Genomic DNA, 19207 nt, shown 5'->3' on the forward strand with positions numbered 1-19207 from the left:
AGAGATAGAAATGGATTGATAAATGTCACTCAGTAGCTTTTTTTTCAACACCCTTTGTCCAACTCAAATAAATCTGCAGAACAGCAACAAAGTGAGTTCTGCTCTAAATATGTTACAAGCTTCATTACCGAAAATCTGACATAGCATGGCATTAAGACCTGAGTATTTTTTTCAGAATACTGGAGAAAGGCTGAGAAATTTAAGATAGGATGTCCAGAGATAACCTTATTTTTTTTTTCCTACAAAATATCAGTGTCTAGTTTTACTGTTCTATTCTTCATATTGAAAGACTCAGAGCAAACAAAGTTGTTAGTCAAGCCAATCTCTTTCTAAAGTGATATTCTTAATAGAGAAAGCTGCATTGGTAATGCATTGGGTCTGTCTGTAGAGTAAGAAATCAGATGATAATTTTGGAAACTGAGCTAAAAGTAGGAAAACTAGAATCTGCATGAGAAGCAGCAGTTGGTTTTAATTAGGCCTGGTGGTGAGATGGGATAGTATCAGGCTGTGGGACCAGCGTCTCTATGGATGCCTTTTTGAAGTCGTTCAGTGGCAGATGTCTCTGTGTCAACGTCAATTCATTAAGGCTGTGCAGGTATCCAAGTTATTCAACAGATGCTGGACTTGCCAACTGCTGTTAAAACTAGCTCTCAATTACCTAGCACAGGGCTACAATTAAGAATGTGTTCAGATGGATAGATTTGTCCTTTGGGCTGTCAGCACTCTGACAAAACCTCCCATTCGTATGCAGAGCTATGGGTATGTGCAGTTCAGCATCTTGTGCCTCAGACGACAGAGCAAAGAGCGTTGTGTTCTGTGCAACTGCATGGCTCCTGAAAAACAGCCAAATTCTCCTCGTACTCGGGTTTTGTTTTACGCCAGTAGTATCACATTGAAAAGCAGTTTCTGACACCAAAAAAAAACACAAAAGAAGCCTTGAATGGATTGAGGTCTGCCGCAAAGGTGAAGAGGAAGAAAGGAAACATTTCTCAGGAAAGTTTTAAGAAAATATAACAAAAGAAACAGTCCCTTTCAGCTGCAGCTACATGCCATATTTGAGCATGTACGTGTTTCAAGCGTTTTCCAGTCAGTGTGATCACAGGCAATGAGACTTCATTTAAAAAAATGTATTCACTGTATTTAAACATTACTTTTTCCTTAGGAAATTGTAAAACTGAAGTCAGCTGAAAAAAATAACTTTCTCTCTTCTGCAGTACCTCACGATGTTATCACGAGAGCCTTATTTAGAAAACAGATATCTTTTGGGGGGGTTATACCATCATTGTAGAAGCATACATCCTTTATTGATACATGTTTTTTAACAGTGGAGTGACCTTGTGGCACTAATTCATTGTCGTGTCTCTGACTTTAAAAGCATCCTTTTTTTTTTTTTTTTTTTTAATTCAAGCTGTGCTATAGGCTCTTCATCTAGCCATGTGTGCCTTTGTGCTCATCTTAAAATGTAATTAAACTTTCACTATGTGCCTAGAAGATGTTTGGAAAAATAGCAGAAAATTATTAATTCATTTCATGATTATCATACGATGACATCTCTATAACTGACTTTTACAACATTAAGTTATTTTAAAATAATTACCAGAGGACTCTGTGCTTTAAGGAGGACATTTCTTTTCTCTAGAACTATTAGTACTTAACTAAATGAAAAAAAAAAAATACAATTTAACATGCTTGTGGTGATGGTAAACACTGAAGATTGACTTCGAGAAAAAAAATCTGTCTGATTCACAAGGCTTAGTCATGCAGAATGGGTGATGCTGGGACTGGTAAATGTGTATACAGTCCTACTTACTTTCAATCTCGTATTTATCTTAATGATGCTTAAGAAGTATTAAAGTGTTCTGTATTGTTAATATCATTATTTTAATACCACATAAAGTGAAACCCCCTGCTTTTGGAGTCTTTCTAAAAGATGAGATAACTTCCACAACACTCAGGTTCTGATCCTGCCCAACCTTACTATTACTTGCATGAATGCGGTCAATGAGTAGTGTAGCTCTCAGAAATAAGGTCACTGTAGCTGACACATTACAGATTTGTAGCTCAGACAGAAGCACAGTAGACAAGAATCTATAGTACTATGGGATTTGAAGAGAGAAGTGTTCAAAAAGTATATTGCTTGCTTTTCTAGGATTCTGAAGGAGTGGAAATCATGTTAGGTGTTTGCGCAAGTGGCCTCTTAATATATCGAGACCGACTCAGAATAAATAGATTTGCCTGGCCAAAGGTTCTGAAAATTTCCTACAAGAGGAACAACTTCTACATCAAAATCCGACCGGGGGAGGTAAGGGCATCCTTCAGTGAATGAACCTTTTCCAAAAACCTGTGTTCTCATTGATTTGTTGATTTGTCATGTCTTACAGCCCTTTAACATTCCTTTTCATTTATATTTTTTAATCTGTGCTGATTTTCTTAGGAAAGAGTAGGTAAATACTTTATTTAAAATACAGGTAAAATCTTTGGTGTTTTTCTGTTTACATCCATGAACTAATGTAACCAGTAAATATGGTTATCTGCATGCAAAAAGCTAATCCATGTTATGAATACTTTGGGCATTTAAATAATGTATTGCATATCCATGGAGTGCTCATTATCCACCAACATGTTGTATATTAAATTAGTGTCTATTCATCTTACACAGTAAGATGCGAACAGGACATACCAAATTTTATAAGCATATCAGACTAGTAAATTTGGGGTCTAAGTCGAAATCTGGAGACTCATAAAAATGGAGTCCAGCATCCATCAGTCAGCATTTTTGGTAGCTACATGCATCAGCCCTTCCAGGCCCATAGGAGCTCATGTTCTAACACGTAAGAAGGTGTTGTGAAATCTCGTACAGTGAGTGCCCTCTCGTGGCTCAGCCGCATGCGTAGCAAATACAGCGCTGGTAACGTGTGTCTGTCTACCTCATGTGGCAAGCATACACTAACACAGAAATAAGATGATAAATCTTAGCAAAAATCCCAGGAAGAGTTCAAGATCATCATAAACAAAAGGGTCTCCATTTGAACTTCTGACATAGTAATCGGACTGTGATGGATTAAAAATCCATATATATCCATTTTAGAGGTTGTAGCTATATAGGAGGACAGAAATCACCTGGTTGAGGACTGCATTTCTCCCTTTGAGGATTGCATTTCTCCCTTAATGTAATATGGCAGTTGGGAGTCCTGAGCCAATGTCTCTAGTACTGGCTTCATAACTGACCTGGGAAATCTATTGGCGCCACCACCAGCATCAGGGCTTGAGCAGTTGTAGTGCTATAAACCAAAATCCACAAACCTACATCTTCTGCCTCACAGCAGACACGGTCTTATTCACCAACTTTGCAGTCTTGAATTTAATTTAAAAGACAAAAAAAAATCGAATAGCCACTGATGTTCCCAATATCTGTACTCAAGCTCTCCACCACTGATTTCCTACTGAGCTCTGCTGGTCATGGTATGTAGCTTCTTGTGACCAGGTCATAGTTACTTCTGCAAAATGATTAATGCAGTCCATTTGAAATCACATTTGATGATAATGTGATTCACCATCTCATGTGTTGCTTCTATCATCTTTATTTTTTTGCTGTTTCCTGCCATGTTTCTTTCTGTCAGTTCCCCATAGAGATCCAGGCTTCCTTACAAGTGCCCTTCTGCCTACCTTTCCCCAATCACAGCAACACTATTTCACCTACTCAGCTATCTGCATGTAGCCATCAACATGTTACAGCAGTCGTAGCTGTCACAGCTTTTGCATCTGGAATATAAATCTGCAGCACAACCCAAAGAGGTCACTTAGTGTCCCCAGCCAACTCTTTCAATTACCTGTTCCTTTTCTCATCCTTCCCAGGAGCTAAATTAGCTAAAAATACTGTGATTTACTAACTCTAGTTCTTTCACTGTAATTCTCCTTAATATAGGGCTGTGTAAGACCAGACCAGTCCCAGGAGACTATTGCTCCCTTCCAGGCTATTATCAGGCTTCCCACTGTTCTTTAAACTGGTGAAGTTGAAACATTAGGGTTAAAGCACTTAAATGTTTTTGTTAGCTTTTTTTTTCTTCCCCTCAGAACTCTCCCAAGTCTTAACTGATCTCTGTTACTATAGTGCATAAAACATCACTGTCAGCATCAAAAACCTCTTCCTCATTATCTAAGTTTTCCCCCAAAAAAGCAATCCCCAAAAGCTGCCTTTGTTTACTACTCACAGTTTCCTTCCCAGACAGTAGTCTGGAGTATGTATATATACAGTTATATACATTAGACTGCAAAGAGATGATATAGACAGAGGAAATGAAGATGAACCTGTGTACCTGAAGATGAACCTGTGTACCTGTGCATACTATCTAAATATAGATGCACCACATCAAATGTGTACTTTTTCTTTTTTCCCACCTAGTTTGAGCAGTTTGAAAGCACTATTGGGTTTAAGCTGCCAAACCATCGCGCCGCAAAGCGCTTATGGAAAGTGTGTGTTGAGCACCATACATTTTTCAGGTATGTCAATTTCTTTTCCTAAAGGTGTGCCATAAAATGCAACAAAAAAGAACGATCTTGTTAGCAGAGACAAAACCCTTCAAAGCAAATTGTCATTTTGATCAAGAGGTGCCTCTGAGCAAACAAGAAAAGATGATTATTGCTCCTTACAAATGTGAAATGTTTCACCCATTTTTTTTTCATAGTATTTCAGTTAGATACTGAATGTTTAAAATCACCATATGATTCTAATTAATTGTTTTGCTTTATCTGTGCCATGATGTTGTCGGTCACTATACTTAAAAAGCCATGGGACTCTTCTACACTTGTATAGGTAGAACAACTCATATGGAAAATTACTGGGACATATGTGTTAAAATATATATATGTGTGTGTATACTGGGATATATGTGTTTAAAAAAAACAAGAGAGATTTTGACTTAATTACATATGAAGATACAAACAGTAAGCAGTGGTGTAATATTTAGTCATGCAGAATAAGCAATCCATGGTTGTAATTTTTATATTACTGAGGAATTTTGCAACTATGCATAAGCAGCTATGCTTTTGTCATCTATGATGACTTGAGAAAAGTTTGGGATAGTAGAATAAATGCAGTAACTAGTTTGTGCTAAGATAGTCAGCAAAGATATTTTTAGCAATGAGAACCCAAAATGGTAAGCTTTTCAATGGCATGAGAGAGTGTCCAGTGTTTCCCTCTCAAGATTTTTGGGAGGACTGAAGAATTTCTCTCCTTTCTTAAAACTGTTGGTTCAAGTTGTCTGTAGATTCATATGAAATGCTATTTTAGTATCACAAGATCTAAAAAGAAATTGTGCATTTTTGGGTGTTTCTGATTTTTCATGGAAAATCAATTTTTAAAGCATAAACTCCATAGCAGGAGCATGGAGCAAACTTCAGCAAATGCTGTAGCCAAAATACAGAGTGTGGGAAGGCTCTGACCTGAAAAATGTTTGCATCCCTATGAATGAATATTGCCCTGTGGTCTTAGCACTTTAGCTAAATGATGTTGTAATGTTGTATGTGAGGCATTATTTGATCTCTTTCTTAACACGGACCTGTGAGACATAGGTCCCAATGGGTAATGATATGAAGCAGTGGTCTTCTCCCCTCTGCAGAAGCAGTAGACTGATCTGTGGAGGAAGTGGAGTAATTCCTGTATGTCTTGGTGTGTTTTAGGCTCCTGCTACCTGAAGCACCTCCAAAGAAGTTCCTGACGCTGGGCTCCAAGTTTCGCTACAGTGGCAGGACGCAGGCTCAGACAAGAAGAGCCAGTGCGCTCATAGACCGGCCTGCGCCTTACTTTGAGCGGTCTTCTAGTAAACGTTATACTATGTCCCGCAGCTTAGATGGGGGTAAGGTCCTCTTAACTGACTTTTTCAGAAGTTAAAGTCACCGTGGTCACTGCTTTAAATTAGATGTAAACCTCTTGTAATCTCATATCCCTTGAGCTTCTGCTGAGAGGAGAATGTGAGTACTTGCACGTTTGCGGCGTACCGGGGATGGAGGCTGTGTCAGTACAGCTGGCTCTTCTGCTCCTAATGACCTGTGCAGCATACAGCTTGTGTGGGAACTGAGGCAGTACTTACACTTGTCTGCATAGCTGGACTTCGAAATTAGGTTCATGAGGCCTTGCAATGGGAATGTTCACCCAGGCAGTAGAGGGTAAAGCAGCAGGAAAATGTCTCAGATGAAACAGGATAGGCGTCAAGTAGCCCTACAAAGCTTGCTAGCTTTCCACAACACATCTTCTGTGTTGTCATGGAGCCTTTTTATAAATGACTGCCTGCAGTGGTTTTCAGGAGCCATGTCCCACTTGGGGAGCCAAGGAGACCTAAAGAGATGAGCAGGAAAGCAAGTCCTTGCCCCATGACTACTGCTCCCTTCCAGGAGGGAGAAAGCAGATAAAGACCAGACTGAGGGGCATCAGGAAGGTGGCCCACCGGTTGCCATGAGCAGGATACAGATAAATAATGTCCTGAATTTACTGCTTCTGCAGTTACAAAATGTTTGCCTGGAGGATGTTATTGGGAGCATACTCTTCATGGGCCTTATTCCTTGGCCTCACCCCTACAGATCCCTTCCCAGCCTGGGAGAAGTTCAAGGTACTCAAATCTGTCAGACTGGGCTTGCCCTCCAGAGCAAGTCTGGATTCAGTGACTTTACATGAATAATTGTTTGGGTTTTGTTTAATTTAGTTGTTTTTTTTTTTTTTCCCTATACTGGTTTTTCGTCTAAGTATATGTTAAAACTCATAAATGAGTTATTTCCCTCCAGAGAGTAATAACTCCTGCTTGTTAACTAGTACCTCACTCTGATGAGTCCTGGTGGGCTATGTATGTACATCACTTTTGAGGGTGTAAGATGGAAAGTAACGTGCAGGTTAACAGTAGGTCCTCTCTCTTTCTCTGTGGTTCACGGAGGTCAAGTTTTTGCTGCTCCTTAGATTATACCAACATGGGATGCAGTCTCAGCTACTTCATCAGCTGTTATTGTTGTCAGATATTGATTAAAAGTAGGTTGCAATTTATTTTTGTAGAAAAAAAAAAATACTGAGACCAAACTTAGAATCTTTACAAACTTAAAAAAAAAAAAAAAAAGTGATTTCTCCTGCGGAATATGACCGATGAATTGCAACGAATATAGCTGATGGTGGGGAGGGGGAGAAACCATGATTTAAAAGTACGAGTGACGAGCCTTCTTTTCTCCCCCTAAAGATGCTGCTTGTCATTAATTATTTTGGAATCCTCTAATTCTGATGTGCTTCTTGCTCGTTACCAAGCAACTGGTGACCTGATTGCTGTGCATGTGTCTCAAAGCAGAAATTACCCTTGTGCACTATTTTGTTTCTAACATCTAAACAAGATGTCTCCCTCTACTCGTTTTGCTCTCTCCCGCCTCCTGAGCTCATACCCAAGAGACAAGATATCTGAAAGCTTTTTTCAAGCTTTTGTTAGACTCTGCAAGGTTTTTATTATGCTAATTTGCCTAAGTGCAAATGGGGAAGAGAGTTTTTTTTTGTTTGTTTGTTTTTTAATTAATGCTTATGATTCGTTCACTAATGTTGTTACTGTAACACAAACATGCCAGTAATGTTCTGCATTACGATTACGCTGTGATCTTGGCCCTGTGGTTTGCTATGCACGCAAGTCACTTTGCACATTTGAATGGTCCTGGTGAATTTGAAATTGGTTACACAGTAGTGAAGAGCAGGATCTAGGTATATATTAATATACTAATTACATTCTATCTGTAAATTTACTATTTATTTTAAAATCCTTTATATATGTTTAAGTTTGCTGAATTGTCAAGCATTTACATCCTAAAATATTCCTTTCAGATTTTTTTAGGACAATGAGCTCAGTGAATTGACAGACTTCAATATCTGATAATAGAAAGATGACCTTTCTTGATTCTCAAGTATTGTGTGTGTTACATCAGTATTGTCATTTCCTACAATACGGTGCATTACTTACCCTGCATTTGATCTGTATTGCTATATTCTGACAGATTTAAAAAAAAAAAAAAAAAAAAAAAAAAACACTCTTCCTCGGCTGATGTCATAGCTGTTTTTCTGTATGTTTTCTGCCGGATACATATGGCAATGCATTATTTTTTCTCTGATGTTTTACTACAATAACAATGGCTTGCTAACATTTAACAACTGTGTAATGCACACATTAGCTACAGTAATGTGTGTATACACATCCGTAATATATGTTTATGCATATAAAAGCTTTATTTCACGTAAACAGTTTATTTAAATGTATGCACATGCTTCTGGTTTCCTGACACATGACATAGTTGTGTTTTCAGCAATATCTGAATGTTTTACTAACCCAGCTTTTTAATTTTATGCAGCTTCTCAGCAAAAGCTATTTCAGACTTTCCCTCTTTAAATATTTGCTTTTAGCATCAGTGAATGAAAACCATGAAATATACATGAAGGATTCTGTGTCTGCTGCAGAGGTTGGTACTGGCCAGTACGCCACAACAAAGGGCATCTCTCAGACCAACTTGATAACCACTGTGACGCCAGAGAAAAAGGCAGAAGAAGAAAAAGATGATGAAGAGGGCAAAAAGAAAAGAGAAGAGGAAGTCACCCCAGTCTCGGCAATACGCCATGATACAAAGGTAGAGTTTTTAGTTTTTTTTTGTTAAACTGACCTGCCTGGACAGCGCTTGGAGCAGCACAGAATGATTAGGGAGGGAGAAGATACCTAATCCAGTAAGAGGAACATAAAATATACACAGTTGTTTGTGTATGTATATACATGTCTTGAATCAATTTGTATATTTGTATGATCCTTTTGCATGATGTTGTAAAAGCCAATTCCTGCCTTGGACTGCTTTTGGAAAAAGCAAACGAATTTATCAGGAGCTCTTTATGAAATATTCAGAAAATAGCCTAGAAGTGCAGGTTTTGCTCTTTTGGTCTTCAGTTGTATTTTGACATTAGTATGGGCATCAGGTTTTCTATTTCTTGACAGGACAGCAAAGTAGTTCTGTGTCATTGTACATATCTCTGTGCTTTAAACTATTGCATTTTTCTCATTTCCTTCTCATAGCAGTATGTTTCCCTCCATATATTTCAATGAGTATTTTTTTCCCTTTGGGTATGAATATACTATGATAAACATTTTTCTGGCTTACAAAAGCATTGACTTCCCTATTTTGAAATTTTCACTGTAGAAAACTGTTTTTGTTGATGATTCTCTACTCAGTTGTTAAATTTGATTTGTGAGTCACCAAACCCAATCCTACCACCACCACATGTATATAAAACACACAGCTGTGGATTACATCTACGGAGATATTAAGAAAGTAAATCAGAGGGACAGAGAAGATGCTGTATTTTGGAGGTAGATAGTGAAGAGAAATAAGGTAGAATCAGAAAAGACTGAGTGTAAACTGCCATCTGTTTCTTATACATTGAAGAGAAAAAAAGAAAAAAAAAAAAAAAACAAACACTATGAAATACTGAATCTGGGATATCATTCAAAATGTGTTGTATGGAATGCATTTGTTGAATGTGCAAGATTTACTCTCTTCACGTGTGAGGAAAAAACTATGTATACCTTTATACCCAGAAAACTCATTAGGAATGTAAATCTGAGAGCCTGAACTTCTAGCCTTACCATATAACAAGGTACATATAATGAGCTAAAGGTACAGATCTTCAAATAAAAAGCTGCAATTAAGGTACAAAAATTGGAAACAAACAGAATTACTGAAACTGCAGATGAGGAAATATTTTCTTTTGAAACTGTGGGCTGCAATTGTGCTATTAAAAATAATCTTTGTAAAATTTGACAAGGGTCTCCTTGAAACTCCATTAGTTTCTGCATGGAGAAACATGGATGAAAATCAAATATGCAGAAAAAATCCAATAGAAACTAATTCCGTTCCAAGTGTTTGTTAATTTAGGTCAATGGAGAGGTTCAGCTGCATTTCAAAGATCATATGTTCCTTATTGATGGCTAGAAATAGAGCTATTTTTAGGAAAACACTTTTCCTAAAATGGTAGTTAAACACACACAAACAGATGAATTTTAACCCCCAAGAGGTGGGTTCTGTTTAAACCACCTGTTAACAGAATGTCAATCCTGTAAGCATATAGAGATCTTAGTCCTGCTTCCACTGGACCTGCCAACAGTTTGTTATTTATTACAAAGAGAATAGGGTCTCAAGAAACACAGGACAAGTTTGCAATCACATTTCTGTTTTAAAGATATATGTGTAGGTTTGCAGATTTTCCACTAAGACATTTTTTCTTTGATTTATCCATATGTGTTTAAGCACCAGAAGTTATTCTAAATATTAATGCTGCAAAGCTGTCCATAAATGAATAGTCTGCATTAGCAAAGAAGAAATTTACTTTGGCTTTTTTGCCTTTACAACATAAAGAGAAGTTCTATGTATTTAGCTCACATAAAGTCCTATGGGTCCATCAGCATTAGATTTTGGCTTGCATTTACTGCCTTAAATTCACAAAGAAGGTATTTGTTGAAGTTAGACTCAGTTTTGATTGCTTAATTCTGGAATGCAAAATGCCTGAACTGATAGATATATACATTTGTTTTACCTGTTCCCATTAAAGAAAAGATAGAAGCAAAATATTAGGGGGAGGGGAATGAACTCCTCCATGGAAATATTGGACTGAAATCCCATTCCTACTGTTAGTATAACTGGTAAAGATTAGGCTTAGTAGGTATCATTGATGCCACCTGTATGTAAAACTCTGATCCAGCTTGTTGGCTCAGATTTTGCACCGTCTTGTGCAGACAAAAGCAGTTTTGTCTTTGAAGTCATTTTACTCCTAGGAGTTTGGAGTGTGAGTGCAGTTGAAATGCCTTTTATAAGCTCCTCAGGAAGATGAGCAGTGATGGAACTCAGGTACTTATGGTTTGGTCAAAGAGCCAGTTTGTCACTTTACCTAAGTGCGCCTACTTGACTTTGGCCAAAATGCCTAATATCCATCAGCATTGAGACAGATCTATGATAGGGGGTTATTTTGGTGGCAACTGTTGGCTTTTTTGTGACTAAACATTGGCTGTGGCTGCCTGCTAGGGAGTGTGTTGTATGTCAGCAAGAAGCGAGTACCTTCTTCTGAGTTACATCCCTGCTTATACCTTTTTTTCTTTTTTTTTTTTTTTGTCTTGAATTATCTTAAAGACCTGATGAAAGCCCTACAAATGGTGCATTAAAGCAAGGCCTGTTTGCCTGTTTGTTGGTAGTGGATACTCTGCATTGTAGTAAAATTTGTAGCAAAAGCATTTGGTACTTTTTTATCTCTTCCCTAGGGGTAAAGAGTCACTTTTTGACTACAGAGATGGCCATGCATAGGGCCAGTGTGGTGGGGTGCACAGAGTGAGGGCAGGGCTGGGCAATGAGGAGAGGTGGGATGAGGAGCTGCTGCTTGGCTAGGTATCAACCTAATACAGTTTCTTCTGACCCCTGCCAAAAACAGAATGTGTTTTGATTAATTTTATGACCTAGCATTTTTTAAAAAATGTAATGCTGGAATTTGGGCACACAGATTAAAACCTTAGGGGTCTTAACAATTACTACTGAGGTTCTCCAAGGCATCTGGCCCCAATTCTGTCTCTTCGTGACTTGAGTAAGGTTGTTGCTATCCATTTACTTCACGTTTGAAAGCTCCTTAAGATCTGAAGCAAGTTGTGCAGAAAGTGGAAATTGGCAGCACCTGCACCTCCACAAATGGCCATGAAGATTTTTATTTAAGTCCTGTACTGCAGATGACTAGACAAATGCTGAACTGAGAAGTTGCCTTTTGTAATCTATAACCATTATTTACTAATACGTGTGGTGTGCAGCATGGGAACATGCAACATTTAACTCAGTGAAAAGCTGTGGTGTTAAAGTAATGTTTATAATAATATATATAAATATATCTTATTTATCATCACAGAAGAAAATTAACTAATGACAGTTTTCTTTTTGTCCTTTTGCTTTTGCGCCTTGTTTGCTGCTCTTTCTCTGTCACCAGCCACCTTTGCTTGGCGCTGACTCACGCCACTCCTCGCCATCCTCGCAGCCTGGCCCCCATGCATCTTCAGCAAAGCTTCGCAGGAGATGCAAGGAGAGCGCTCGAAAAAAGTCATTAGGTTGCGAGTCGCCTAAAGAGGGTGCTCCAAAGCACGGGGAGTCAGAGCCGGACTCCGACAGAAAAGGCAGAGTTTGCTCCGCTGAGCAAGACGTGGGTTTCGGCTATAAGCAAAAAGCCAGCAAAGGCGGGACTTTGTTTTCCTTCTCCTTGCAACTTCCCGAGTCATTCCCTTCTCTCCTGGATGACGATGGCTACCTGTCGCTCCCTAACCTCTCCGAAACCAACCTCCTGCCTGCCAGCGTGCAGCATTACCTTCCCATCCGCTCCCCCTCCCTCGTGCCTTGCTTCCTCTTCATTTTTTTCTTTCTGCTCTCTGCCTCTTTCTCAGTGCCATATGCCCTCACTCTCTCCTTTCCTCTGGCTATGTGCCTCTGCTACCTGGAGCCCAAGGCGGCCTCCTTGAGTGCCTCACTTGCCAATGACCTGAGTGACAGTTCAGAGGAAGAGGTGTGTACCTCGGCATCGAACACACTCTTTTTTGTGTTCAGTGCTTCAGTCCTAACCAGTGTTAGATTGCTGCAATAGTGGTCCTACTTTCAGAGCCTCATTTCTGTCTGTGCTGATATGTTAGAAGGGATGGGGTTTTTGGTTTGGGGTTGGTTTTGGTTGTTTTCTTTTTCTTTTTTTTTTTTTTTTTCCCCCTTATTTTTTTCTTTTTTTTTTTTTTCCTTGTGTTGGGAGTGCAGCTTGGGGCCCAGGGTTAGGCACAACACTGTGTAAGTGGCTTGGTTCAAACTATGTCAGCTGATGCAAAGTGACTTGTGCTAAACAAATTGTCAACAATCAACTCTGAAGTATGGTATTTGACCCACCAAGATTTCTCCTTTTTACTATCAGTTCATCCTAGGCCACGGTAGAATAGTCATCTAAATTGTGGGAAAGGAGTACAATTTCATGCGTAATTACATATGCATGTAAATGTATATACACTATATAAATAGCTAGTCAATAATAATGAGCGCCCTCACCAACTTCAGGGTGTTCAAAATTCAGCCAGGCTTAGCTTTTTGTAAGAGGCCATAATCTGTATCACAAGTCCAGAAAAGGCTTTCTGGTCCAGCAGAACCTGAATCAGGATTTTAAACCTTAATCCCATCTCTGCTGATGATTAAATTGTTTTCCCACACTTAAATCCAATGTATCAGTGAGAGATCACACTGGGACAGCTGTTACGGGAGCATGCCACATGGGCCGTTTACCATTTGCAGTGTTAAATTAGCACTGCCAAGATCAATGCCTCAAGTTACGAGGGTTATCACAGGCAGATGATAAACCAACAGCAGGAGAAGAATCTATAGTGCTTCTGAGAGCTGTGGACATAATAATATATCCAGAAGAAGAAAGGAATCTGCTTGATTAAGTAACAGAGTAAGTGGTCTCTGTTTTTGCTGGTACCTTGTTATTCTTGGTTGACAGAATAAAATAATGAGTTCATTTTTTCTGATTTTTTCCTTTTTTCCTTCATCCTCAAAATGCACAAATACATTTTGCTTTGTGTGTAAAAACACAAGATCAGATACTTGCAGACCAGCTGGCCATTTGTAAAAACTGTATGGGCCACTTGTCTATGCCATCGCACTATTGGTTTCAATAAATATCTTGTGCTTCTAAACATTTGTGAAATCTGCCGTTGCTGTTTTTGTAAGACTTGGTGCAGGATTTCATTTCCTTTTCATGGAAAGCCAAAAGTTGTATCAATTTATCTTATAAAAACATTGCCTTTAAATGCTTTTGGCTCTGTAATGCCTAACAAATAAGTAATAATATGTAATTTCTGATAAAAAGCATCCAAAATTTTGCTGTCTCATTTCATGTCCTCGCTTTGAGATAGCATTTATGTCTCAATTTGCATTAGCTCTGCACTTGGATTAATCTAATAGCAATAGCAGCATTAATACAGTGCCAGCTCCAGAGGCAATAATGAGGCAGTGTTTATATAATGCATTTTTCTGCTCTTCTTTCAGAAATGAGCATTTCTTTTCGTAGTAAAATTAGGAAGTATTGAGCATAAAAATGTACAAAATAGGCTTTTTAGTGTAGCTTTTTTATGACGGTGATTACTCTGGCAGTGCTTTCTGGCAGACAACACAGACTTGTGCCTAATCCAGGGGGTATTTCTTGTTCAAAATATTGCATGAAAGTGAATATGTTTTAAACTTGGGCATGTCTGCATTACATTGGCAAAACAAATCACAGCAATTATGATTACAAGCTACAGGACATGCAGCCACAGCATCTCAGGAGGTAGCTGCTTTCTCTTCCCTTCCAGCCCCTCGCCTGCCCACGACCACAAGCAGCGGCTGCCTGCCATGCAGTGCACTGCAGCCCCTCTCTGATTCAAGCTCAACCTTTCTTACTCCCTGCTGCTGAGGGCGCCTGCCTTGCTGAACCTCATAATTGGCCCTTCTGTGCTCTGCAACAGTCTTTATTTCAAGTAACCCAGTAATGCTGACTTCTGCTCCATGGCTCTTGATTGGCTTGTTAGCAGACATGTATGTTACAATGAACCAAGTTTTATGCCTTATTTAGGACTTCACTGCTGTTATGGGGAAAGAAATTTTTCCCCAAATGTGCTTCCAGCTCACCAAATATTGCACACAGTGATGCAGAAGGCACTTATAAGAGCTACAGGCCATATCTCATACTTTGTTGAGCTCCAACCTCCTTTGAACGGTGCATCTGGACAGAGTCTGTGCAGTCAGAGACAGGATCTGTCCCCTTCGATTTCACTAGTTTCTGCACTGGTACCTTGGTAGCTAGCATTGCTATTGACTTTTCACTAATATTACCAACTTCAAGTTCTCAACTGCACAGTATATGCCAGACTCACAATGCAGTGCCTTGACACAAATCTTTTAATTCTTTTTAAATGCCTAGGTTTATTAATTCCTTTTTCTTTTAATAGTAGTGACAATGCATAGGGTGTTTTTTTGTTTGGTTGTTGTTGTTTTTTTTTTCATGTTGCCATACAGTTATTTATGTTTTAAAGATGTGAGCTTCTATGCTAATAAAGAAACAATTTTCAGAGAAATGTTTTGTAATGTTTTAGTGAAAGCAGCCTGACCAGATAGGTAGCCTATTTTGGCAGTACAGATTTATTTAAAAGTAAACGTGGTCTGTCTAGTGAGTGGTTATTACTTGAAAAATTGCATCTGACTTGCATTCATGCACTTACCCGATAGTTCAAAATATCTGCTTATTCTTCTGCCTGTCATACAAGTAATACAAATTATTTGAAGAAATGAATGATAAAGAATAAAGCAGTGAAAACATAAAAAAAATAATTAAAAAAAAATGAATCATTGCAGTTGTCAGGAAATGACAGAAAATAGGAAATTCAAACTTAGACTGATCATCCGTGTCTTGCAGAAGGTTGCCTATTTGTCCTGTTTCATACTGATGTGATTTGAGGATGATATATATTGTCCTGGCCTTAACTTGCCTGCTGGTGTTACTTTAGATTATCTAAGGACCACAGAAAATCACTAATCAAAACAAAAGGTTTCACTGACGTTAAAACAACTTGTATGTGCCAATCTAGGGCATTAGGGAGCCCTTTCATTACTTAATAGTTTTCTGTAAGCTTGTATAACATCAAAAATCGTCATTTGATCTGTCTTCTCAGCCTGCAGTAACCTACACTTGACTCTCTATTTACGCCTCAACGCTTGGGTTCTCCACTAAAATGTTATTCTTGGTGTCAATATTTTACCAGAGCAAAGCAGGGACAGATCAGTCTGTGCAATGCTGTGCTTTGTTTCCTTTTTATCACTTGTACCCAGTGAGTGTTGTGGGGGGGGAGGGAGTTAATTTTATTTTTCTCCTGCTTTTGTCCATATTCTTAAATGGAATGAGAAGTATTTCGATTTATTTTTTTTTTTTTAATAACAGTTTTATTTCTTTTTACTATTGGTGACAATGTCAGCTGCTCTTTATTGGAATGAAGTGGGATCTGAGCCCTACCTACTTTTACTTCATAGGCAGGCAGTAGGTGGGCTGAGGGTACAGTTATTTCTACTCCTTGGTAATGCAGACAGCCTCATAGTGTATAAATGTGGATATAAGACACCTTCTGTACAAATGAGGGGCTGAAAGTCAGGTGACTGTTAAAGTAGCCTTTTGTTTGTTTGTTTGTTTGTATTTAATTATCTTTTCCCCCTCCAGATAAAAAGTCAAGCAACCCATTAATCTATATTGGCTAAAAAAAAAAACCTTGATAAATAATATTCTTATAAAAAAAATATGGGAGGAAAAGTTTGTTTAGAAAATATCTTTTTTTTTTTTTTCCTTTTTTTTCAAGCCACCTGGCTTTCTTAAAAATAAAAATAAAATCTGCTACTCAAATAACACTTTTTCTGTAACATTTTGTTTGGCTTATAAATTTGTTACAGTAAAGCCGTATACTGTGTACAGTACGCCTTGAGTCTTCCTCTGAGTCTGTTCTGTTTACTAATATAGCATTTTTATTTTGCTTCTTTGACTTGTGCGTGATTTGAAAAGCAATGCTAATGCAGTTCACAGGGATGTTGAATTTAACAGTTCTCCATGTGGCCTGCGTGTACTGATGAGATGGGTTTATTCTTTATTCCTGCCTTCCTCTTGGAACGTGGTTACTTGTCTAACAAAATAGACTGACAGTGAGCAGACGGATACTGCAGCTGATGGTGAGACCACTGCCACTGAGGTTTGTACAGTCCCCAGCACCCAGTTAGCGAAGGGGAGAGCTTTCTGCTTCATCTCTCCCCGACCCCACTGGGCATGAGTGCTAAAATGCATGTCTCCTCCTACAGTGTAGGGTACTCCACACTGTGCATGTCTGCGCGCGAGCGCGAGTTTCCCTTGGCGAGTGGTGTTTTCAGGGCACCCTTCAGATTCATCTTATTTCAGTATTTTATGGGGAAGCTGCAAACCTCGTGCTTTCTTGCGTGGATAGCAGGATGGTAGCAGCATCACCCATGCAAGTGGTGACTACCTGGACGGTCAAGCCGACCAGGTCATGTTCTGCTTTTTTTCTGTTTGTTTCTTTGCACTTATAATCTGCAGTCTGTTTGAGAGAGGGAGGTTGGGGAACGAAGTAAAGCAGAGTTTTCAAGTTTTCTGAAAAAAAAAAAAAAAACAACAACAAAAAAAACAACCAGCTATTTTCAGATTATAAATATTTTCAATGCAATTAATTTCATGTATCATCTTCAAAGATGTGTGTACAGCCAACAATCGGGTGCGGGAGATTTAAAAAAAAAAAAAAGAGTTTTTCTTGGTACTGATAAGCTTCATATCCAACAACAGAGTATGTAGACTGTGCAGGCAAATTCAACTGTGTGTGACTCCAGTGAAGTGTATATAATGCTTTCATAATTAATATGGTTGCAGCTGCAAACATGAGATGAATTTGGTCTGACATCTGGTAGAAGACAGAGCCTTACTGCAAACACTACTGTAGGTTTTCAGTAAGATCTCATTAATATTTCAGACTGTTAAAATTATCATCAAGGAAAAATTCTCTATATGACGTGTCAGGACAATTCAGCCTTGGCTGTAAATAGAATAGATTTGAACTGAGTTATGAAGTAGTCAACAGATAAAGATCTTTCAGTGGGTCATTTCACTAATTAGAACTGTATGAAAAATTAACATTAAAATAGTGGCACAAGCATTAGCAGAATCCACATGGAGTAACAACATAATGTCTGTAGAGGCTAGTCAGGAACACAAAAGGCTTTGAAGTACCTTTTGCACTCCATAGCTTCAGGCTGTGAGCCACACAGAAAGTAAAACATAATCCTAAAACCATGACACTTCAACTGTTCCATTTATTTAGCAAAAATGCATGATAATTTCCCTATACTCCACCTTTATTTTAGGAGATAAGATTTTGTGAACCATTTTTCTTATGGACGCCTGATTTTCAGAAAGTGCAGTATACCTGCCATCTGAAAATTAAACCCTCAGAAAATGAGCTGTCTTGGTAGTCCATATTGCGTTGCTTTTGAAAATTTGAGCTGAAATGAATGTGGTATGTGTCCAGTTCCAGAACCATGGCAGATTGATCCTGAAAGAATATATACAGATTGAATTTGAAATACATTTATATGGATATGAAGTGGGACTGAGGTTAGGGAAATAGCATTTTTAGCAAATAAAATATGGTTCATTCTGTAGAAAGTGTTGCACATTGTTTACCCATGATGAGTTTACACAAAACATTTCCTGTGGCTCGGGAGATGTCCTCGTATGTTTAAATTTGGGGATTATAGATTTCCAAAGAATTTGCTGTTGCCATTTGGTCCTAAACCAGCAGTGACCTCAGCAAGATGAGGTCACCAATGATAATGGAAAATTAAATAATGGAAGTTAAATAATGATAATGTAAAATTTTAAGGCAAATGTTGAATACTCCTTTGTTCGAAATTAACAAATTTGAAAAGATGAGGCCTGCTCTGGTTTAGGAAGCTGTGTAGTTAGCTACTGTGTCTACTCATTTGCCTTGAGCTTTTAAGGAAAGTGTGATCTGAATCTAGTCCACTAACCAACTTTTATAAAGCCTTCTGTTAATATGAATGGATAAGGTATTTTCTCAAATCTTTCTCATGCTGGCAGTCGGACCAAGAGGAAGACGGAGATCTAAAGGCGCAGGTAAAGAAACAAAAGGCCCAGATGTTACTGAAGTATTGATGTTGGAGGTGTTCTTATCTCTCAGCATGCTATTGTCAGTTCTCTGTGAAGAAATGTGTAGAAACAGCATTTTGTATCCTTTCAATACTGTGTCCCTTACCTTTCCCTTTCTTTTTCACTTCTTTCAGAATAGTCTGATTAAGCGAATACAGGGTGAAAATGTGTATGTCAAACATAGTAATCTTATGTTAGAGGTTGGTATTGGTATATACCAGTGCATGTGCGTACATGTGTGTTAGTTTTAGTGGTAAACCGTGAATCTGCACTATGATGCATGACTTGTGTATTCCCACCTGCTAATAAATTAAGTAGATATTTTTTTCTCAGATTATGATGAATCCTCTAACTTGTACTATAAATATATATATGTGTGCGCGTATGTGTGTGTGCCTCCACGCGCATATG

At 38.4% G+C, this 19207-nt stretch overlaps 1 protein-coding gene across 13 annotated transcripts in view; it reads left to right on the forward strand.

The window, feature by feature from the left end:
* The window catches only part of EPB41L3 (erythrocyte membrane protein band 4.1 like 3), a 141426-nt gene that overhangs the window by 108174 nt on the left and 14045 nt on the right, over window positions 1-19207 (forward strand). For 9 of the 13 annotated variants that reach the window (XM_032180813.1, XM_032180807.1, XM_032180806.1 and 6 more), the window contains 6 exons: window positions 2150-2302; window positions 4403-4500; window positions 5680-5855; window positions 8414-8634; window positions 16761-16814; window positions 18728-18763. In XM_032180813.1, the coding sequence (XP_032036704.1) occupies window positions 2150-2302; window positions 4403-4500; window positions 5680-5855; window positions 8414-8634; window positions 16761-16814; window positions 18728-18763 (738 nt within the window). Of the gene's footprint in view, window positions 1-2149; window positions 2303-4402; window positions 4501-5679; window positions 5856-8413; window positions 8635-12010; window positions 12578-16760; window positions 16815-18727; window positions 18764-19207 lie in introns of all 13 variants that reach the window. The other 4 variants (XM_032180810.1, XM_032180815.1, XM_032180817.1 and 1 more) reach the window with 3 other exon arrangements.

This window comes from Aythya fuligula, chromosome 2 (genome assembly GCF_009819795.1).
Source record: "Aythya fuligula isolate bAytFul2 chromosome 2, bAytFul2.pri, whole genome shotgun sequence".
Taxonomy (NCBI): domain Eukaryota; kingdom Metazoa; phylum Chordata; class Aves; order Anseriformes; family Anatidae; genus Aythya; species Aythya fuligula.